This window comes from Sarcophilus harrisii, chromosome 4, assembly GCF_902635505.1.
Source record: "Sarcophilus harrisii chromosome 4, mSarHar1.11, whole genome shotgun sequence".
Classification (NCBI taxonomy): domain Eukaryota; kingdom Metazoa; phylum Chordata; class Mammalia; order Dasyuromorphia; family Dasyuridae; genus Sarcophilus; species Sarcophilus harrisii.
Window position 1 is genome coordinate 227,874,535 of NC_045429.1, and position 25,291 is coordinate 227,899,825.

General features: G+C 31.8%; 1 protein-coding gene across 1 annotated transcript in view; it reads right to left on the reverse strand.

Annotated features, from left to right (window-relative positions):
• BCKDHB (branched chain keto acid dehydrogenase E1 subunit beta) overlaps nucleotides 1-25,291 on the reverse strand; it is a 252,004-nt gene that overhangs the window by 187,116 nt on the left and 39,597 nt on the right. Inside the window, exons 4-6 of the mRNA XM_012549184.3 lie at nucleotides 11,135-11,268; nucleotides 9,966-10,121; nucleotides 8,381-8,489 (exon numbers count right to left, since the gene is read on the reverse strand). Of these exons, the coding sequence (XP_012404638.1) occupies nucleotides 8,381-8,489; nucleotides 9,966-10,121; nucleotides 11,135-11,268 (399 nt within the window). The remainder of the gene's footprint in view (nucleotides 1-8,380; nucleotides 8,490-9,965; nucleotides 10,122-11,134; nucleotides 11,269-25,291) is intronic.

A 25,291-nucleotide genomic window follows, 5' to 3' on the forward strand; every position in this document is an offset into this window, starting at 1 on the left:
CAAACTTTTTATAGTTATTAGTATTAAATTATATTTTTAGCATCACAATATGTCAAAAAATTATCACTCTACTGTCATGTTACATCTAAATCATATGATAACTCTCATTTTTTAATTTTTGTACATTTCATATAGGCAACTTTTACATGAAGGACATTATTAAAATAAATTTTTGCTTTACAAAAGAACCAAATTAGAAAAAGCTACCTAAAACTATGAATAAGTAACTACTATTCATTTAGAAAAGGTACATTAGAGTGACATAAATAAAACATAGTTATTTTCTATTTGGAATAAAAAAAACTCAACTTTTCTGCAGTTTCTCCTACAATTTATATGATATTAATATGTATAATAAATATTATCCTTTGTATCAAATGTAAAGGTATAATCTCTCATTAAGGAAATTCACTACCTATATTTGATTTTCTAAATATATTACTTCATTTTTTCGATTTCACTAAGATTAATTTACCTCAGGTGAATTGAAGAAATGATGCTGATATTTTATGAAATACTTAAAAGTGATATTCAACTATTTTTCATTTACTTAGTTCCCTTTCCCTTTGTCTCCACGATCCCATTGCTTACTAGCTAAACTAAGTTTCAGCATTCTGAATAACTTTGTTCTTCTAGGGAACTGCCCCAATTCTCCAAAAATAGTCCTGATTCCTTCTCTTCTTTCTCCACATCTGCCATCAAATTTTCCATACTCTCAATTCAGCTGATAAAGAAGTCATATAGTACATATACGAGAAGGATCAAACATGTAGACCACTGAAGCCTACAACTAGGCCCATTAAAGTAACTGGGAAATATTCATCAAAATAAACAAAAATATAATAGAAGATAGATAATATTAATATGTGTTTTTCCTAAGTCACCATGTGATAGGAATGCTTATATTTGGTTTAGTGGTCAGTTCTATTTAACTTTGCTACCACTAGTGCAGAAAGTATTAAATTTGGAGTCAAGTCACCTAGGCTTAAATTCCACTTGACTAAACTAATTTACACAAAGGCATAAATAATTAATAAAGTTTTAATTTTCTGAAAGCTATTGCATATCTTAGAGATAGCTTGTTAATCCAATGAAATGAATTTCTAATGCTAAAATTTCAGTAAAATTGTAAAAATTTAAGGAACCTATGAGACATTAGAATTTTCTAAGCATTGAGGTCTTCCAGGCTTTCTAAGAGGGTTAAACATATACCAGACACCTTAGAGATTTCCTTTGTTCTGAAATTCTATTGATTGGCTTGACGCCAATGAGAAAGTCCCTCATAAAAATGCCTATAGTACTTTGAAAATGAAACAGGAGAGAGTGCCACTTCTTCTAACTATATATGGATGCACATGTTTATATAATATCATTTACATATAACATTATTTACATCTTTTTGAATGAATTTAATTCAATGGTGATCAGATGCATATCGCATATAAGGTACTATGATATACTGCCATGATGACAAAAATAAAAGAGTCCTTATCTTCAAGGAACATGTCTAAAGACAGATCATAAACACACATGTAAAAAAAAAAAAAAAAGCAAATCAGAAGGAGGCAGACAGCAGGAGGTTGAACTTTTGGGAAAAAAAAAAAAAAAAAAAAAAAGATTGGGACAGTATTCTAACAAGTTGTCTGACCAAAAACAGAATGCTGAGTTTTCAGGAATAGCTAGTAATCTGATTTGACTGGCAAGTAAAACTGATGCTTCCAAACACACCCTTACAAGAAAACATATGACCCTGGCAGTCTCTGGTATAAAAAGCTACCCTACATCTAAACTAGTGGGGCCCTTTTCCTACTGAAGCAAACAAGTGCTAAAGTAGATAGAGCACTGAATCAGGAAGATAAGAATTCAAATATAGCCTCAGACACTCACTAGCTGTGTGACCCTGGACAAGTCACCTGTATCAAAAGAGTATCAAAAGAGATATTAGTAGAGCACTTAGCACAGTGCTGGGCATATGTCAGGCACAAATAAATTCTTTTTTTTTTTCCTTCTTTCCTACTGACCTTAAATTTTGACTGCTGACCTACAGTTTGGAATGAATGAAACTATCTACTGTAGTTTCTCATTGAGATTCTTGATCACTACCCAGTTTAGTGTAAACTTCAAGATTTTACCAGAGAAAGTATGTGGGATCTAGATGGAGAAATAAGGGAGTAGGAGCAATCTGACTCCTGTTCAAGTAGCCACCTTGGCTAGAAATCCTTTGTCCTTCTTCATTCCCATTATTTTTCATTTCATTCCTTTTCATTTTCATTTAATTTCCCTTGAGGTTCTAAACCGTTTGTTCCTACAAATGAACTGTTATTTTATTTTGCTCTATAAAATATCCTTTTGTGAGTTTAATTGGTATAGCAATAACTGTAATTCTGCATTATTTTGATATGGGTAAACCATAAGTAATAAAGAGCCCACTATTTAAACAATTTCTTTTTTCTCTAAAAAAATGTTTTGTAATATATATTGCAATGTATCATCTTAAGTGGTCTTAGCATGCTGACTTCCGGGTATTTTGTGCATTTTGCAATAATTTTGAATGAAATTTCCTTTTCTAGATATAATACTGATTTTTGTGCATTTATTTTGTACCTTGTTAACTCGCTAACACAATAGTATCACTTTCTTTGCTGTTTTTCTGGCATTTTCTAAGTAAATCCTCATGTTGGCCTCAAACAGGGATAATTTTGTCTCTTCTTTGCCAATGCTCAAGCTTTTAATTTTTTTTCATTTAAGGCTATCATTAGCATTTCTATAACTATGTCAAATAGAAGTGGGAAGATGGAAGATCTTTACTTTTTGCTTATATTTATTTGAAAAGTTTCTAATGTTTCTCCATAACTGTTTCTGATTTTAAAACTTTAAAATAATATTAAATATTACTCTTTCATGCCTGTGCTATGTAGTATTTTAATATGAATGAGTATTATATTTTCTCAAAGGCTTTTTCTCAATATATTATAACAGCAGGATTTGAGGTATTTTTAATATATCAACTGTTTTCCTGAAGCTGAATTATTCTTGCATCCCTGATACAAATACAAAGAATCATAGAAGTTGGGAGCAACCTTAGCAGACATCCAACCCAACCCATACACACACGTCTAAGAAGACTCCTAGAAGGGGAAACCTACTACCTCTCAAAGCAAGTAGTTCCATTCAGGACTGAACTGTAAGGAAGCCTTTCTTGGCATCAGATCTAAATTCCCCTCTTTGCTTCTAGCAATTGCTCCTGAGTCTGTCCTTTGGAGCCAAACTTCTCTACATGACAATTCTTCAAATGCTTGAACACAGCTATTATGTTGCTCCTGAGTCTTCTTTTCTCTAAGCTAAATATGTCCAATTCCTTTAATGGATCCTCAAGTGTCATGAAATCAAGGTGCTTAATCATTCTGCTTACCTTCCTCTACAAATTCTCAACCTTGTCAATCCTTCCTAGCCTATAGCATCCAGAAACAACAGTATGATATTTGATTTTATACTGTTAAAGCAATCTTAGAACCAAAGCCCTGAGTTATCTGGAAGGGGAATAGCTACATAAGCAAATTACTCAGCTGTTAATTACTATCAGTTAAGATGAATAAATGGAAAATGTAGTCAAAACAGCTTGGAACTTCTCAGCAGAACTATTAAAGAGTATTTGAAATGTACATCTTTTGTTTTTATTAAGTTGTCATTTTGAATATTGTAATAACTAATAAGTAACTTGTTCCATTTTGGCTCATTTTTTTCTTTTATTAAATATAATATTCCTGCTGTAATCTGTGAGGGACAGAGTACATTATAATCTCCTTGTTCCTGGAAGCTATGCTCCCTGCTAATGCAGTCTCACATTGCATCAGCTTTTTTAGCTGCCATGTCATACTGTTTACTTAAATTGAATGTACAGGGTATTTAAATAATTTCTTTTTTCTCTAAAAAAATGTCTAGATCCTTTCTAGAAGTGTCTATCCAAGCCTCCTCAACCTTATGTTTGTGTAAATGATTTTTTTTTAACCAAAGTATAAGACTTACAATTAATCCTATTTAATTTCCTCTTATTAGATTTAGTCAGCACACTTCTCCTTCCTGTCAATCTTTTTAGATCCCAACTCAGTCATCAATTTTATTAACTATCTCTCTAACTTTTGTAGCATCTACCAATTTGATGAGTATACTTTTACCCAAGTCATTGATTTAAAAAAAATATTAAATGCACAGGCAGTGAGTGAAACCAAGAAAATTTATAATAATAACAAAAAAAGTGAGAACCAAGGATAAAAAATGTCATCTACTTCTTGACAAAGAAGTGGTGGACTTCAGAGAGAGAATGAGATATACATTTTTGAATATGGTTAATGTATAAAATAAAAGTCATAGGATTACAAAGAATTACAATTATAATGAAATAAAATTATCAAGTTTTTTTTTAATATTTTTGAAATAAGGTCACAAAACCCAGATTAAGAGCCCCTGATTTAACTCATCTCTATCTTCACAAGAAAAACCTCTAAAATCCCATAATAATGAATAATATTTGAATATATTACAATAGTCTTCTTATTTGAATTTTTAAATTTCTGCATCAATATTCATTAGTGATAATGAATTAGTGTTATTTTTCATTTATTCCTTCTTGGTTTAGATATTAAGAACCACACTTTTATAACAAAAAAAACAAAACAAAACAAAACAAAAAACTTCCTGGTATAATATTTTACTTCTTCAGTTTTGAAAATAATATGTAAGCATAGGTTTTGATTGCTTTTTAAATCTTTAAAAGAATTCTCCTATAAATCCATTTATATTAGAGGTCCCCGTTTTCTTTCCCCCCCACCACCATCACTTTGGTAGTTCTTACTACCTCCCTCAGGCTTCTTTCTAATCTGACTAGAGGGCTAGAGGGAAGAATACCAAACTCCTCTCAGTCTTCCTAAATAGAGGGCAGAAATTAGGCTCTCACACCACTCCACTTTGTCTGTCCTGCCTGGTTTCAACTCTATAGAACATGAAATCCTCACTTGCTGGATACCCTCCGTGACACTATTCTATCTCCCTGCTCTATTTTCCCTGATGCTTTTTGGTATTCTGCATTCACCTTTAAATTAAAAGCTTATCAAGGACAGGGATTATTTTTCTTTTTAAGAATTGTATTCCCAGCATTTAACAAAGTGCCTAACACATAGTAGGCACTTAATAAATGCTTATTGCATTAGATTGGAATGTAGCATGAGCTTTACATGAGCTTTCATTGTCAAACTTCTAGAAAAAGTTGTAGAAAATCACTGCCTCCACTTCTCATTCATATCTCTACTCTTTATAATGCAGTTTCCAATTTCATCACTCAACTGAAATTATTTTATTGAAAGTTACCAAATCTCTTAACTGAAAAATACTATGCATGATCTTTGGCCAGTCCCCATATTTTTTAACTCTCTGCAGGATCTCACACTAATGTTCACATTTTCTTCTTGGATACTTTATTTCTTCTTCTCTAGGTTTTCATGATACTGTTGTTTTTCCTCTACCTTACTGCTACTTTAGAGTATACTTTTCTGGTTCACTGTCCATATAATGTCTATTGTAGACACATAACAAAGCTCTACATCCTAAACTCAGTTCTCTTTTCTCTCTACTCTCTCATTAGATGATCTCCTCACCTCCCTAACTTCTATACCTATATACATAGTCCTGGTCTCTCTCTTGTGTTCCAGCCCTGAATCTCTAACTCCTAAACATTTCAAATTGGATAGTCCATAGATATGTCAAACTCAATATATCCAAATTGGGCTCATTTAACCACAGTCCCCTGAAGCCCAGTCTGCTTCTTGAACTTCCATATTTCTATCAAGATCACTACCATCCATCCAAGTTTTCAAACTCATTTTCATTATCTTTCATCCCACATATTTAATCAGTTGCCAACTTTTGTCACTTCTAATCACGTAGTCAATAAACATGTATTAAGTACCTTCTGGGTATACAGCACAATGCTAAGCACTGAGGATACAAAGAAAAGGTAAAAGTCCCTGCTTTCAAATAGCTTACTATTTAATAAAGCAGAGAACATGCACATAACTATGCACAAATAAGCTATATACAAGAAAACTGGAAATAACAGAGTGAAGACACTAGAATTAAGAGGGATGACAAAAAGCTTCCTGGAGAAGGTAGGATTTTAGCCAGGACATGAAGTAAACTTAAGGAATCCAGAAGGCAGAAGACAGAGAGCATTCTTTGCCTGAGAAATATTCAGTGAAAATGCCCAGAATATCAAGGAGGTCAATGTCACTGGAACCATATCCCTTCTCTTTCTTTTGACTCACATGCTTATAATCCTAGTTCAGGCCCTTATCACCTCTTTTCTGGACTAGTCTATCAACTTCATTATTCTCACCACTTTAATCCATCCTCCACAATGAACACCTATTAAATGTCTATTGTGGGTCAGGCACTATGTACTAGGCACTGGGAATACAAAGAAAAAGGTAAACAATCATTTCTTTCAAGTTTGGTTTTTATTAGAGGTGACATGCATGGATATCCATATATATATATATATATATATATATATATATATATATATATATAACATAAATACTATGTCTTTTTATGGGTAGAGCACTTGTATCTGAAGGATCAGGGAGGGTTTCATATGGACGATGATACTTCCACTGACATTTGAAGGAACTTAGGATTCTAAGAGGGGAACGTGGTGAGAGCATTCTAAACCTGGGAGTCAGTCACTGCAAAAGCATGAAAAGAGAAGTTGGAAGATGGTACATGAATAACAGAAGTGATGTACTCTGGTTGGACCACATAATATAGAAAAGTGACATATATATTTAAGCTGAAAAGGCACATCAGAGTTGGAGTATGAAGGGCTTTAAAAGCCAAAGCTTATTTTTGATTTTTTTTTTACTTATTCACTGATTGAATGATTGATGAATGTCATGTAGGAGGACTTTAGAAATTTAGAGACATCACTTAAAATGCTTATAAAATCAAATCTATTTCCCCCCCCAAAAAAAAAAAATCATGACCTAAAAAAAAAAATTCATTTGTCAACCAGAATCTTAAAGGTAATTCTCCTTTAAGAATCTTTTATCTACTTTTCAGGGCAACTAGGTAGGTCTTCCTGAAGTCAAGAAGATGTGGGTTCAAATTTGGTCTCAGATATTTGACACTTAGCAGTTATGTGACCCAGAAAGTCACTTAACCTCAACTGCCTTGCCCCCCCTCAAAAAATCTTTCAGCTAGTTTTCAGTGAAATATGCTATATTTCAGTGAAACATTCAATAAGCAACTTTTTTTAAAGAATGTTTTTAGTATGGGGTTTTATTTTTTTTTCACTCAACAGTATTTTATTTTCTTTTGATTATATGTAAAGATAGTTTTCAACATTCACTTTTATAAAATTTTTGAATTCCAAACTTTTACCCTCCTTTTCTCCTCTCTGCCCTCCCCAAGATAGTAAGCAAACCAATATATATTATACATATATAATCATATTAATAATATCTCTACATTAATTATGTTGTGAAAGAAAAATCGGATCAGAACAAAAAGAAACAAACACAAAAAGAAAAAAAACCCAAGAGAAAATAGTACGCTATGATCTGCATTCATACTTCAAAGTTCTTTTGCTGTATGTGGATAGCATTTTTCATCATGAGTCTTTTGGAATTGTCTTAGAGCTAAATCTGTTATAGTTGATCATTACATGATGTTGAATATACAATTTTAAGAGTTTTTAAATCATCTATTGATTTCCTTATGATTTATGGCAAAATTTAAAGTTTAATGAGTTATATCAATTTCATATATGAATGTTTTATTTCTACTATTGAATATTCTTCAGGGAAGACTTGATGTATTCTATATCATAAAATAAAATTTTTAAATTTTGATTGCTTGAAAGATAAATATTCAATCAGATAAAAAATTCTGTGATGTGGAACATTCTTATGTATTTAACATTAAAAATCATTTAAGTTCAATATTAGCTCATTTCACAAGTAAGGAAACTAAGGCACAGAAAAGATAAATGATATGACATGAGTCACACTGCTAATTATGGCAAAACAGACAGGAAGTACCACCAGACTCCCAGACTTTTGTTCTTTCCACTACACTTTGCTGCCTCTGGGAAAATTCTAATGATTCACTGGCAGAATTATGAGGTTAAAAAAAAATTCAAAAATGACTCATTAGCTCTTACCTAAATTGTTAGAAAAGGCTATATTTGTTCAGACAAAGCAGAAGGTTCCCTTTATGGTAAATATAAAATCAAGGCTAATGATGAAAAACCATCATTCAAAGTTGGCAAAATAATATATAACAAACATCTCATATACATGTAATAGGAAAAAACAGAAAAACATTTTACCTGCTGCCCTGTAAAGGATTTTAGGTTCAAAAAATATACAAGGGTTTTTGTCTTCTATGCATGACAATAGTAGTCCCTTGGCTTGGAAAGGACTTCTAGGTACAACTATCTGCCAATTAAAAAAAAAAGAAAAAACTTTTAAACCAATTTAGGAGCTGTCATATATCAGTTAAATTAAAATTTTAGAAAGGAATGCTCTTCTAAAAGAATTGAATCTGTAGGTTAAAAAGAATATTAAATTCAGTTTAAATTAACTAGCACTTATTTTAAATTCTACCCAATATTATAAGCCCAAATAATGCATTTAAAAAAAACAGGTATGGAAGTTCATTTTTCCCCAATCAAGTTCATCTGTGATATTTAGAATCATGATATAGACAGATTCAAACATATCCAACAATATAAGACCTAAACTTCCCTGTTTACAATGTGTCCCCCTCGGTAAAGCATGTTATACTTACTTGATAGTGTATCAAGTGTGTAATACTTTACAATCTGAGTCTAATTTTTAACAATTTTAACAAATGAGTAAAACAGGCATATATCATAATACATCCTAATGAACTCAAATTTAGAAAGCATAACTCAAATAGCTGTGTTTCAAGACAAAACAAATAACTGTGTTTCAAGAGAAAACAGTTGATAGAGAATTCATTCAAATTAAGTTTGCAAATGATTGAGATAATATTTAGCAGAGTTACAAAAAGTCACTCTTGCTTAGCATCTGGCTTTTCTCATAAAATATTGTTTCCAAATTATGCTAATAATACATCCATTATGTTAATAATAATATATTAATAATACATCTATTATAACAAGTCTGATGTACCACAAAATCCAAAGAAAAGAATGAGATATTAACTTGGTGGGAAGAAAACAATTTCTGAGTTACTTCAAAACTAACTACCCAGAAATGCACTTTCTGAACTTAATTGAAAATTTCACTTAGGAAACTGAGCACTCTTTTCATTCCCTCTAAAATTAAAATAAGAAAGCATATTTGAACAAAAGTTTTGCCTAACCAAATTTAGGGCTTAAAGATTTTATTAGTACAAGGATGAAAAAAATTATTCTAGGATCACACAAGTAAGGAATTATAACAGAAAAGAAATAATTTCTGCCTGAAGATGCCTTGTGACACTTGGTCTGGATCCCTTCCTTTGACATCATCACCTTATACCTTATATTATATCTACTTGTGGATGTTATCCCTTTAGTTAAGACTATAAGCTCTTTGTATCATTTGCTACTTTAGTAGTTCCAAAGTCTAGCCTTTAACCTATAAGGCAGCTAACAACAATCTGTGGAATTATACTAGGGAGGAAAGAAAATAAGTTGTTTTTTTTTTTAGCTTATTCTTTCAGCTCTATGAAAATTATGACATCCTCAAGCTAATGCTGTTTCAGGTGGTGTTTCCTTTAAAAAAAAAAATTGAGGTCCCAGTCTAATAAAAGCAACTAAATTAAGTCCAAGACCTCCTGTTCCATCCTCCTCTTGATGAGCATAAAAACTACTTTCAATTAACAGAATTTAGAGTAAGAAAAAAAATCACATAATAATCACACAGTCAATGTGGTAACTTTACCTTTATTCCTGGACAGTGTGCAAAAAAGGCCTCAGGACACTGAGAATGATAAAGTGCCCCATGCCCCACACAACCCCAAGGGGCTCTTATTGTAAGGCCTCCACAATTAAAGAGATCTCCAGAACGATAACGATATTTGGCTGCTTCGTTAACAATCTGAAAAGGAAAACATGCTAAAATAAGTCATCAGTGACCCACTGTTACATATATTTTGCTCAAATAAACTTGTCAGAGCCTTAAACATCACATTCATCACTTAGTCAGCCTGGGTCTAAGCAAACAGAAAACACTAGGCCCATCATTGAGTACATATATCAAAGACTTTCTAGCAGATAAAACCTGCCATAATCCTGGGTCATTTCTTGCCACAAATAAAAGAAGATCGGAGTTTCATTTTAATGCACAATGACAGACATAAACAGTGCATGTTATCAAAGCACTCATGTGTGAAAAGTAGATTCAACGACATCATCTAGCATATTTGAGATTGAGTAAAGAAGTAAATCAATCACATAGCAAGAATGAAAATCAATTCATGACTTATCCAAGTGGTACTGTAACATCACAGCTCAAAATTCAAAGATACTTCAAAGGGCATTTACTCAAATCTATATCAGAAGAGGAATCTATTCTGTGAATTTCCTTTGAAATTACATGTGGTCATCCAGACTCTGCTTGAAAACTTCTAGTAATGTGGCATTATTATACCTCATCAGTTCATTCCACTTTTAAACAGCTCTAAATGTTAGGAAGTTATTCTTAATCCAGTCAATATCTGTTTCTTTGCAACTTCCATTCATTACTTTTAATACTGACCTCTGGAGGGCAAGCAAAAATAATAAGTCTAATCCATAAGCAAACAAAAAGAATGAGAGGAAGGCCTCTAAAATACTAGATTTTCTCTAACGAGGATTTACGGTAAAACACAAGTGAGAGTCCATAAGAAAGATGAGATATATTGGGGTTTACTATGTTCCAGTAAAAAAAGTACTCGAACCTTTATAGACCATCCCAAACTTTTTACTAAGTTCTCTAGATACACTAACAAATGTTTAAGCAGTCCCTAATTGAATAAAGCATTACAATTATTCCTTTATTTAAAGGAATTTTAAAATTTGAAAGCTACCACTGTTTAGACTTTATTAACAAAATAAAAAAATTACACTTACCTGATCAAAGGCAGGAAAGATATAATCTGCAAACTGAATTTCTGCAATGGCAGTAGCTCCATTAACCGCAATTCCAATACCAAATCCAACAATTCCTTGTTCACACAACGGAGTATTAAAGACTCTGTCTTTACCTTTTAAAAAATAAGTCATTTTTAATATGTCAAAGTTGAGGTTTCTCTGCAATTCAAGACACAATATGTTTGAAATTCAGTAAAGTTTATTAAAAAGTTCAATTATTCAGACTTTCATTCATTCATAACCCTATGATGTCTTTGAGCTTCAATTTCTTCATACATAAAAAGGAGATGACCTTATACATGCTATATTATTTCACAGATTTTGAGGGAAATGTTTTGTAAAACAATTGATCAAAAATCATTAGTAAGCACAATACAAATATATGTGTGTATATGTATATATATACATATGTGTATATGTATGTGTGTGTATATATATATATATCCACAGAAATAAATATGTATGTGTGTGTGTGTGTATGTGTTTTGCTTTCTCAGTGGCAAGAGATAGGTGGAAGAAAAAAAAATATGGACCTGAAAATAAAATAAAATTTTAATTTTAAAAGTTTTAATTTTTTTAAAAAGAAAAATACGTTTTTTTTCCATTCCTAGAACTCTTTGTGTACATGTGTGTATATATGTGTGTGAATTTATACATGTATGTATAGGTATGTATATAATAATAATGTATATAAATATGTGTATTGCCATTATTATAATAATATTTTTTAAAATACCTCAATTACTTAATGTTTATTAAGTGCCTACTATGTGCCAATCACTATGGTAAGCAGAGGGGGATGACAAAATAAAAATTGATATTGTCTTCATTTTTTGAAACCAATTTTATTCTGCATCATTGCCAGCATTTTGTCACACCTGAGCTTTAGAAAAATCATTTTGGTGACTGAGTGGAGAAAGACTAGGGAGACCAACAACTAGGGAGCTATTGTAGTAGTTCATATAAGGTGATAAGGGGCTGCATCAGAGTGCTGGCAATATTAGAGGAGAAAAGAGGGGTTATTTGAAAGATATTACAAAAGTAAATTAACAGGCCTTAGCAACAGATTGGATATGGGCAGGTGATATATATTTACAAGAAGAAGCATTTTAATATTTATAACAAAATGTCTACTGTTTCTACTATAACAAGAAATAGCAGAAATTTCCCTAACCCTTCTCCTTTTATATTACAGAAGGTATTAAAGAATGAGAATGAAAGAAAGCATGTAGGTGGGGATAGAGGAGGGGAAGAAAGTTCTAATAGATGGTATCATCTTACCAAATGAAACTACAACTATAAAAAGCACCACAATTAGATGAGACAGAACTCTTTGGAAGTCCAGAGGAAACATGAGCAATTTTTTGGAGAAATTGTATTTTAAATAACTCACAACATTGTGGTAGTTATTGATAAATTTTGCATGCTATAACTCTGAGAGTGTTTATTTTTCTTTATAGTAATTTTATAAAAAACAGTTTAAAATTCTTCACTGTCAAACTATTGCCCATGCAGAAGAAGAATAAGTTTGATAATTGTCTCCCTCAAGCCCCAATCTACAACCATAAGAGGAAAACCATAGACCTCTGCCCAGATCTAAACCATTGTCCATTCCAGCAGTGATTATCAAAACAATTAGCTGATAAATGTGAATGGATATAAAAGGTAAAGGGCAGAACTCTGGTGAAGTATACTTGAAAGAAGGTGTTAACTCAGTGGAATTGATAAGACAATGGTTATCTAATTTAGCCTGTGAGTTCTCTAGTGCAGTATGATTGAGCTTTTAACTCAGTGGAATTAAGATAATGGTTATCTACTTTTATATGTACTTAGTACTTAATATAGTTCTAAAGATTGACACCTATTCTACAAGATTGACACCTACAATGATGTAATTATAATAGAGTATATAAGAGCCAACAAGGACTGGATGAGAGCATTCTATCTTTGATCAGGCTCCTGGTGGCTCTCTTGCTTCTGTACTTTAACAAAGAAGATTTAACCAGACTGCATTTCTCCACTGAGACCAAAGCCAGTCTGAAGGCCTTCAGAAATCTAGCTGAGCCAGGAAAGGAGACAGACTGTGAGGGAGATAATTTTATCCCCTTATCTCAGAGATATCCCTGGCTATTCTCATGTTGATTCCTCTGCTGAGACCAAGGCTGGTCTCAAAAAAAAAAAAAAAAAAAAAAAAATTCCTCAACTGATAGAATGGGGAAGATAAGAAAGGAGGAGAAAAACGAATGAGATAATAATTAGTGGCTGATGAAAGGATTTTTTTTTTTTAAAGATACTGAACAATTAACAAAATAAACATGACAGCTGGATCATCAATTGACAAAACTGAGTAGGATAATAAATGCTAGCTCCTGCAAATTCTATCCATTGTTCCTAGTTCTGCACTGTGGGGCCAAAATGAATAAAACTAATTCATCTTCCATATATTCTTCTCCAGATTAAACAATTTCCATCTCTTCAAGTGATTCTCACATGGAATAACATCTAATCCTCTGTCAATTACAGTTACTTTCCTTTAAAAATGCTCTAGAATGTCAAGGTACTTTCTAAAACATGATACCCATAAAAGAGAACATAGTATGCCAGCTATTCTATTTATAATAAAGACAAAACAATTCAATTCCTGAAGTTTGGATCAACAATCCACAGGGGACTAGAATTTTTATAAGAGAAAGAGAAGGATTTAGGTTATGGGTATAGAACCTTGGGTTATTTATCTAGTGGTTGGTAAAAAGGTTCCTTTTCTAGCTAACCCTAAAAATTCTACAAGTGGAACTAATATCAACAGCACTACTTGTTTTTGTAGAGATTAAAGACAGAAGAGATTATTGCATTATTTGCTCAAAAGACTTAAGATAGGGAGAAGTTAAGAACTGGAATTCTATAAATAAGCTGATGTTATATGATAAATTATATGATAAGAGGGAAAAAGTTTTTTTCCCATAATTTTCCATAACTTAAAAATCCAAAGAAAAGCACACAGAAATGATTAAGTATTAATAAAGCAAAAAGAAATAAGAAAGAAAAAAGTAATAGACCAAGGAAAATAGCTTACATTGTCAGTTTAGTTAATCAAGGAGAAAAAAAATTATGCATATTTTAGGGACTTAAACTTTGAAATACCAGAATTCAGTTCTGAGGTTCAAAATAAGTTCCAGAAAGATTTTTTAAAGTAAATAACTATATAAGTACATTAGCTTTATAATTAATTTTAAAAGTAGGGTATATTTTTTTCAAAGAAATCCAGCAAAACTATGAAAAAGGAAACTTTACCTACTTCCATATAGCACCCCAATACCAAAGAGCCTCATCTAGTTTGGGGGAGCAAGAAAGAAAAAAAGGGGGATTTAATTAATTCAAGAAATAAGAAATCTATGAATTTGAATAAAGTGATAAAAGTATTTCCTGTACATTTATCAAGGTCAATATTGAAGATAACCAAATTGAGAGAAGAGAAAGGTGAAAAATTATTAGCTTAATTTTTATACTGCTCTTTTCCAAATTTCTTTTTATTAAACTATGTCCTTCTAAGATTATAAAAGACATAGAACAATGAAAATGGATGGGGCATGCCAGTAAATTTCTTTAGTCTTTGAAAAAAAAATTGTGCAGAGGAAAATATAATATATAATGAAGATTTAAGTAAAAGATGTAATCATGCCATCTTTTGGCCATTTTGATAATCTTTTGTAATTTTTTAAAGAAGAGAAATAAGATTGGAAAACTTTTCATTACTGCCAACAGTGCCTGCTGACAATATTTAATGCTATTTCATGCCAAATGTCAAAATAAAACCCAATAGCCCAACTTTTTGTCAACAGAAAGGAGAAATAAAAAGACTCAAGATAATTGGCACATTCCATCCTTTTCATGACTGAAAAGTCCAAGGGATAGAAAAAAGGCAAAGAAACAATTTTTAATTTTTTTTAATTTTTAAAGGAAAGAACCAATTACATCCTAGAGGATTAAGGAGAACAGTAAGCACATAAATCTCTATAAAGAAACATCAAATTAAAACTTGTATTTAGTTTTGAATTAGAGTTTCTTTATTGTTCAAGAGTCTTTATGAATTCAATTATAAATTCAATATCAATTGAATTTAAATGTTATTTTCCTATAAATTATTCTAAAAATATAGGTTTTTCAATCCAGAATTTGAGTTGTTCTTTTGTAAATTCATAGCACTAAATTATGAATATGTAGCTTATCACTTTGTGCTAATTTTACATACCTATTGCTAAAAGATAAAGCAATAACTGTAGCTAAATTAAGCACTACAGCAAAGTAGAATACAAACTGAAATTTAATGTCAATATAACTAACTGTTGAGAGGTGTGGGGGAGGAAGGAATGAAATAGTCCAAAATGCAAGTCACACATGTAAAATTAGGTCATTTTGACTTTATTATTTTGAGCACAATTACTTTTTTCTATCCTTTCCTCCTGATTTTTGTCCTGCTGTTTTAATGAAACTCTTGGTCATCTAAACATTTTAACTGGTTCTCTTGCATTTTTCTAAATATACATATATATACATATATATATATATATATATATATATATATATATATATGATACACAGGCAGTCACTAAAACTAATGTGGATACATTATCACTTAGATTTTATCCTAGTCAAATTTGCAGAAAAAGATATAATTAACAATGAGAAAAATATGGTATCCTTACTTCTAATCATGAACTGTCTAAATAAGATTGTGATTTTACCTTTTAAAGTTTACCAACACAGCACATAAAATGAAAAACATCTTTTAAAACTGAATTTCAAATTACAAAGCAATATAGGCAGACCATAACTCTTCCTTAAAATCAGTACAGAAGGATATGCTATACTTTCCAACACCTAAGGATCAATATCATGAAAATTATAATTAAAAAACAAATATCTAAAATCAATTTTTACTTGGAGGTTTTTCCAAATAGTATACAGGTAAAACAGGAATGACAACATTATCTATTACTGACACAGTATTAGAAATGCTAGCTACGGGGGAAGGGGAGAGAAAGCAACAGAAAAGCAAAGTTACACAAATAATGCAATGACATACTCAGAAAACCCAAGAGAATCGGCTAAAAATGTTAAATGACCAAGAGGTTCATTAAAGCAGCAAGATATAAAATAGCACCAAAAGAAATCATCAGTATTTTTGTTTATTAATGATAAAAACCAAAAGGAAGGATAGAAAAGGTGATCATGCTTAAAAATAACTACAACATGAATAAAATGTCTAGAAATCAACTTGTCAAAACACACTCAGGTTGTATATACATACAAGTACAAAATATCCTTGGGAGTGGGAAGAGGAAGACAGTAGCATTATCACTGTATAAGGCTGGCTCATATTGATAATGAAAGAATAATATTTTAAACCTTCAATTCTTCATTCTTAGTCATCCCATACACCCAATAAGTTGTCAAATCTTGTCTCATATATTTAAATTATCACTGAGGACTCCTCCCATCTTGCTTCTCACACATATGACACTTTCAGGTTCTCCTCACCTCTCTCCTGGTCTATTAAATCAGTATCCTAATTCATCTCCTGGCCTCAATTTTTTCCCCACTCAAAGTCATCTTCTACTCAATTGCCAAAGTGAGTTTTCTAAGGTATAGGTCATATCACCCTCCTATATTTAACAAATTCCAATGTTTCTTACTAGGGATTAAATATAAACCCTTCTTTTTGACTTTTAAATTTCTTTACCAACCTCTCTCTCCCTTCCTATCTTTTCAGCCAAATAATATATTATTCCTTTCCACATTTTAAAACATATCTTAACTTTTTTTTACACATAAAGAAAAAAATATATTTCTAAAGTCCTTCCTCTTCCTTACATTATTTCAGAATTCTTTTTACTACTGCAATCTCTGAACAATCAAATTTCCTATCACATAAAGAGTAATGGAGAGATGAGATGCACGGTAGGAGTAATGAGAACTATAGCATATTACCAATAAAAAATTGAATACCAGAGTGTAAAAAATGCCTTCAAAAATATCTATAACTAGAAGGGGAGAAAGATGAGTTATTCAACTAATTCATTCAGTGAATGAAAATCTATGATTCCATGATTGTTACATGAAAGGACAGTTAAACTTGTTTAATCTCAGAAGTCAGGACTAGAGACCAGTGGGTAGAAGTTACAAAGAGGCTTGATCAAAGTAAAACTTTCTAATGGTGCAGACATCACCACAAAAATTAACAAGAGAAATATAAATAAAGACAACTGTGAGGTTTTACTGCATATCAAGCAAATTAGCAAAGATGATAAAATATTTCACTCCCCAACCATTTTGGATAACTGAGGTATTGCTGAAGAGCTCACAATGTTCTACTTCTAACTGACATCTAGAAATCAATTAACACTATTTCTAGAAAATTTCTACCAAATTGTTCACAAAAAAGTGATGGTTAAAATTTTCAAAGTTTAATTTAAATGAATAAATTGGCATTATCAACAGCTGCTTCTGTAACAGAAAATTATCAGTAAGAAATGTTTTAGGAGATAACTGAGTAATTAGTAACCAATAAATTACACTTCCTTGAAGGACAAGCTAGTGTAAAATTCATTTTTCTGATCAATACAAGAAAATCATTAATTGAGAACAAAAGGAAAAGTGGAAAAATCATATAGGTTAAATAAGTACATAAAAACATTACATTAGTGAATATACCTTAAGACTTTGAAAAGTATTACATGAAAACAGAGCTACTTTGGAATTTGGATAAATTCAATCCAATAAACATTTACTTAGGAAAGATCCCTCATGTTGAAGAGACTGTTTTATCACAGATGATCTGAATAAATAATAAATAAAAAAATAAATAAGTACTTATCTAGATAAAGAAGTGTTGTGTTTGAATTTTTAGGGAGATTTCTTTTGAACTGGATTTCACTTCAATACCTCAATTGGTTAGTTGTTGTTCTTCATTTTTGAAGAGATTCAAAATGGCATCACTATGTTACAATGGAGTCACATTATGTCTGACTGGCTGATCAGAACAATATAAGATCGAAATGCTTTGTAACAAGTTGTATATAAATATTCTCTATGAACTTTTGGAATGGCTTCTCTAACTTTGAGCATCTTGCATTTCTTCTAGGCTAATTCAATTCTGCTTTGCTAATAGAGCACAGTACCTTCTTTGATGAGGGCACATTATGCTGGGCAATCCTGTGCCAGTATCTCCCATGTCTTACAATTTATTCTAAAATTCTTAAAAGATACCTTAAGAATGTCCTTGTATCGCATTTTTGACCACCTTGTGAGCATTTGCCAGAGATCTTCACAAAATAATCTTTTTGGCAAGTGTACATTTGGCATTAAAACGATGTGGCCAGCCCAAGGGAGTTGTGCTCCTACAGTAGAGCTGAAATGCTTGGTAGTTTAGTTCAACAAAGTACCACAATGTCTGGTATCTTATCCCTGCCAAGTGATCTTCAGAATCTTTCTAAGACAATTCAAATGGAAGTGATTCAGTTTCCTGGCATGGCACTCGTATACTGTCCAGATTTCATAGACATAGAACAATAAGGTCAGCACAACAGCTTTTTTTCACCTTTCTACCTTTGCTGTCCATTTCAATACCTCTTCAGAAGAATATGTCATCAGAGTACACATACCTTCCATTGAGGTAAAACAGAGTCGGTCAAATATACTGCAAGTAGCTAGTATCAGTTTAGGCCAACAATACTTCTAAAGTATGGCCCAAATCAGATTAAATATAATTGGGAAATATTTTGTAAAGGGATGAAACTCTGAATAGGTGCACTGGAATCAGACAACTGAGCACTTAAGGCTAATTACCTATTGGACAATGTTCTATTAGCATATGTTTGGAAAATGACCCTTCTCACTATTCTGTGCTGGCTCAGTCTTTTGGTGTATACAGATAATTGTAGGAGGGATTAGGGGATGAAGTAAAACAAGCCAGGGTCCCTTTTAGAGGAGAACGACGAGGAGAGAGGAGGTTGGTGGCAAACCTCATGGAGTTTCGTCCATCTCCTTTGCTTCTCCTCCTAAAGACAAGGACTTTTGCTGATTCTGACACTGGCTGATCCTGAGATCAACAAGGAGCTGACCTGGACTTCACAATATTTAACAAAATAAATAAAAATAAAATAAAACATAGATAGAATTACATTTTAAAACTAAGTCAATATGATGCTGATCCTGTTGTCAGATTAGTAGTTTCACCCACCCCTCTTCTATGTGAGGTTGATATGACTGGTATAGATCACTACCTATTCAAAACTCTTCTGGAACTGCAGTGACATATATATATATATATATATATACACATACATACATACACAGAGAGAGAGAGAGTCATTTGATAGCCTTCTGATATTGGAACTTTCCAAATTTAGGTATATTGAGGTTTCAAGTAATAATGCTTCTCATATTTATAAGCAATTTACAATCTTACTTTTTAAGCAGGAAAATTTCAGATTTGCAGAAGTTAACTTTTAAGCTTTTCTGAGTAGAAAAATTGGCATTGCCAATACCAAGTCTAGGAGTTGAACTCAAATAGGAAGTAATTGATTTTTTAAAAAGGAGAGAGAGTGAAACTGTGAAATGGGATGCAAAAGTGGAAATCAACTTCACTATACACAAATATGATGGTAATCTGCTGTTATACTTTGGGAAAATAATCCATACCACATATATACAATAATGGATACCAAGCTACTAGTTGTGACCAAAGAAAAAAGGCATATAAATAACTTCCTGAGATGTGCTGGGCAGTATCAACATTAAAAAACCATGTGAAGATCAATTTCCCACACATAAAAGGACAGATAAGACAACAATTAAACTCAATTATATACTAATATCAAAGCATTAGGGAAAATCTAAAACATAGATACTATATAGATCTACAAATTAGAATTTATCTTACAAATAGCTTCTTTAATACTTCCCTATGACTAAAGAGCTCCCTCTTTATGAAACAGTCAAATTTAGACCTGAAACAATGTTAACACATGGTGAATTAAACATAAAAAGAAGGGAACAAAAATTGTTTTCTAGGGGGAAAAAAAAAATCTTGCTAGCTGTCTGACACTGGACAAGTCTCTTAGGCCCAATTGCCTAAAGAAAAAAAAAAAATCCTGTACATAAAATATTTAACTTAAGTCTAAAACTTAATGCAAGCATTCACTTCATAAATACTTTTGGAGCTGAATTGAAATATTGTGACAATCACGCTAACACCCAGGATACTTTAGAATCAGCCAGAGGCAGGATAAGCAAAAGTCCTTAGTCTTTATTCTTGGTCTTTAGGGGTAGAAGTGAAGGGGATGGAAGTAGGATCTCGGCAACTGCCTTTTTCCTTGTCCACGCCAAAGTGCCTCTGGCTAGTCTTACTCCATCCCCTAGTCCCTTCTACAATCCTCTGTATACACCAATCATTGAGCCAGCACAAGATAGTGGGAAGGGTCATTTTCCAAGCATATGCCCATAGAGTAGTGTCCAATTGGTAGTTAGCCTCAAGTGCTCGGCTGTACTGACCTCAGTGCATCAACTCAATAGTTTCAGCCCTCTACAAAATATGACAATAAAAACCTCTGCAGCAAACTTCAAAGTGAGATTTTATAAAAGTTAGTATAAAAAATGAAATTTAGACTTTAGAAAAATTTCAACACCAGTTCAAAACAGAGATATCTCAACCTGATTCTTTCCAACAGGTTAACATAATATATCTACATCATTCAAAATATGTGTCACCTAGTAAGGAAGAAATTATAGAATTGCCAGATTCAGTTAACCTGCATGGTTTAACAAATATTCTATCCTTCTTTATCTAAATGAATTGAGGCCCTGTCTGAAGAGCAATATGATAGGAAGACACAAAAAATAAATGAGCTCTTTCCCTTCTAAACAAAAGGTTAACACAATCTAAATATTAGAATTATTAATAAAATGCTACAAAAGAAAAATTTTAAGCAGAAAATAAAAGAATCTACTAACTGGATACAGTTATCATAATTTAAATATTGACTATTCTTAGTGCTATAGGAATTCATTCAATTCTCATTGCCTGGACATGAAAGGACAAACATGGCTGATGTAATTTTATAATCTCTTAACACAATCTTCAAAACAATATTGGTTAAAAACCATAAAGAAAATATCATATATTTTAGAAGTTTTTTATGCCATTGGATTATCTGCTGGAAAAGTTTAATTTTTACATTATTTTTTACATCATAATATAGCTTTAGATATTTTACCTTCTAAAACTCTTATGACATTTAAAACATGCTACTTTTGCTTTATAACTACTTGCTTTTATTTTTCTCACCCTTGTGGGAAATAAACTTAACTAAAACAAACAGGAAAATGTGTTTTCCTAAAGGGAGAAATTAATATAATTGTCATTGGCTTCATATGTGAAAGATAATAATCTAAACCCTAGTTTGGCAAGAACACAAAATAGGATAAAAAAGCCATCCTAATTAAATCATTTTATTGATCCATTCAGCCCAATATTATCTCTCCTAACATCAAGAGAAGGAGAAGATTGTTGCCTTTCCATAACACTGACCTCACAAGGAAGGGAACTTTCTCAGCCATCCTTAATTTCACTAAATCTGTTAAGGGTCATTTTACCAATAAGTACTTAGTGATTTACACTTTTGGTCAGTCAGTTTTATCAGTAATCATTTGCCTAATTTTGCTACCCACTATGTGAATGCAATGTAATAATTTACTCATCTGGAGCCTATCATCTAGCAACTTCAACTATTCAGACCATAGCAAAGGAGAAGAAACTTTGTTGCATCTATTTTAGTTATTCAAAATCTATGATATACTTTATTCACCCTTCACACAAACAAAGTCAGTCTCAAACAATTGGGAAAATATTAATTGTTCATGAGCAGGCCAAACTAATATAATAAAAATAACAATTTTGCCAAATAAAATTAATTTATTTATTAAATGCCATACAAATAAATTTTATTTTATAAAGCTAGAAAAATAACAACAAAATTCTTCTGAAAAAGCAAAAGATCAAAACTATAAGGAGAATTGATGAAAACAAGTGTGAAGGAAGGTAGCCTATCTATACCAGATCTAAAATTGTTTCATTATAAAGTGATAATTATCAAAATTACCTGGTACTGATCAAGAAATAGAATTTTGTATCAACAGAATAAATTTATTACACAAAACATAGTAGTGAACAGCCAGAGTAATGTAATGCGTAATAAATTCCAAAACCTCTTCTTTTGGAATAAGAAGTCACTATTTGATTTAAAAAAAAAAAAATACTGTTGGGAAAACTATGGCAGAAACAAGGCATAGACCAACATCTTACCCCAAATTCCAAGATAAGATCAAAATGGATACATAATTTAAGCATAAAAGATGATGCTCCAAGCAAATATGGAAAATAAGAATAATTTATCTGTCAAATTTTTGGATAATACTTTAGGAACAAACAAGAGCTAACATTACTAGATGTAAAGATGGCCAATTTTGATTAAATTAAATTAACATGGTTTTATATAAACAAACCTAATGCAACCAAGATTAGAAGGTGTAGAGCGCCTGAACTCTGGAGAAGTATAATTGAAACAAGATGTTAACTCAGTAGAATTGATGCGATAATGGTTCTCTAGTTCACATATATATTTGTACTTATTATGGAGATGTAATGGTTCTCTAGTTCACACATAATCAGTATTTTGTAATGATGTAATTACAATAAGGTATATAAGGGCTAAATTTAAAAATTCTCTAGGATTACCTATGACAACCTAGGCAACTAGCTCTACCACCTAGTTCCTTAGCATTTCTATGGTCTTTTGTAAACATCCTTCTAACATTTGCTCCTCAGGTGCACATCTCAAGATATCATCTATGTAATATAATAACAATTTTGGAAATGTTTTTCTTACTGGAGTAAGAGCTTAAGCAACATACATTTGACACTTAGTAGGGCTATTTTTCATTCTCTGTGGCAAAACTGTCCATTCATATCTTTTATAAGGCTCACCTAAATTAACACTGGGTACTAAAAAGGCAAATCTCTTTATATCCTCCTTATCCAGAGAGATAGAATAGAAACATCCTTACTTTCTATAACCCAAAGAACCCATTCTCTAAGCAATTGAGTAGGAGATGGAGGTCCAGGCTGAAGAGTTCTCATAGCTTCCATCTGTTCATTTACTTTTCTTAAATCAGTCAAAATCCTCCATTTTCCAGATTTCTTTTTTACAACAAAAAGGAAAGAAGAAAGCTAGAAAACAATGCAAGTATCTCTGACAAAGTTCTCAAATATATAGAATACTGATCTAAATTTGAGGACACAAATTATTCTCCAATTGCTAAACAAAGGATAGGAACAGGCAGTTTTCAGAAAAAGAAATAAAAGATATCTAAAGACATATTGGAAAAAATCCTCTAACTCAGTTCTGATTAGAGAAATTCACATTACAACAACTCTGAGGTACTATCTTATACTATACTATTGGCTAATACTACAGAAAAGGAAAACAAGAAATATTGGAGGGGATATGGGAAAATTGGGACACTAATAAACCACTGGTGGAGCTATGAAATGATCCAACCATTCTGGAAAGCAATTTGGAAATATGTTCAAATCCCTTGATTCAGCAATACCACTGCTAGATCTATATTCCAAAGATATCCCAAAAAAGGTGGGGAGGGGGAGGAGGACTTATTTGTACAAAAATATTTATTGCAGTTTTTTTTTGGTGGCTAAGAATTGGAAATTGAAGGGATGTCCATCAACTGGGGAATGATTAAACAAGTTGTGGTATGATTGTGATGAACTATTATTGCGCTAAAAGATATGACAAGCAGGATGACTTTAGAAAAACCTGGAAACAGTTACATGAACTTATGCAAAGTAAAGTGAACACAACCAGCAGAACATTGTATACAGTAACAACAATGTTGTACAATGAAGAATTGTAAATGTGTTAGTTATTTTCAGCAATACAATGATCCAAGAAATTCCAAAGAACCAATGATATATCATACTATCCACCTAGAAAGAAAGAATGATACTGTTTGAATACAGACTTAAGTGCTTTTTTTTACTTTCTTTTTTAATTTATTCTAATTTTCTTGTGCATGATGACTAATGAGAAAATCTTACATGATTGTACATGGGTAACCTTATTTGCTTGCCATCTCAGGGAGGAGAAAAGACAGGGAGGGAAGAAAGAACAGAATTTAAAATTCAAATCCTTTTTAAAATGTTAAAAAATATTTTAATATGTAATGGAAGGAAAGTGACCCACATGTGCAAAAAATGTTTATAACAGTTCTTTTTGTGCTGGCAAGGAACTGGAAATTGAGTGCATGCCCATCAGTTGGAGAATAGCTGAATAAGTTATGGTATATGAATGATATAGAACATTACTGTTCTATAATAAACTATCAGCAGGAGTGAAATGAGCAGAACCAGGAGATTAGTATATACAGCAACAAAACTATATGACAATCAATTCTGATGGATGTGGTTCTCTTCAACAATGAGATGATTCAAACCAGTTCCATTTGTTCAGTGAGGGAGAGAACCATTTACACCCAGGGAGAACTATGGGAACAAAGTGTGGAATACAACATAGCATTCTCACTCTCTCTGTTGTTATTTGCTTGCATTTTGCTTTCTCAGTTTCTCTTTTTCTTCCTTCTTGATCTGATTTTTCTTGTGCAGCAAGATAACTATAAATATGTGTATATATATTGGATTTAATATGTATTTTAGCATATTTAACATGTATTGGACTACTTGCCAGCTAGAGGAGGGGATGGTAGAAAGGAGGGGAAAATTTGGAACAAAAGGTTTTGCAAGGTTCAGTGTTGGAAAAATTACCCATGTATATGTTTTGTAAATAAAAAGCTTTAATAAAAAAAAAGAAATAACAATTTCAGAAAACCTGGAAGGACTTATATGAACTGATGCAAAGTAAAGTGAGCAGAACGAAGAAAACATTGTATATATAGCAATAGCAAGATTGTATGAAGAAGTGTGAATGAATTAGCTATTCTCAGCAATCTAAAACTATCCCAAAGGACTCATGATAAAAAATGTTATCTGCCTCCAGAGAAAGAATT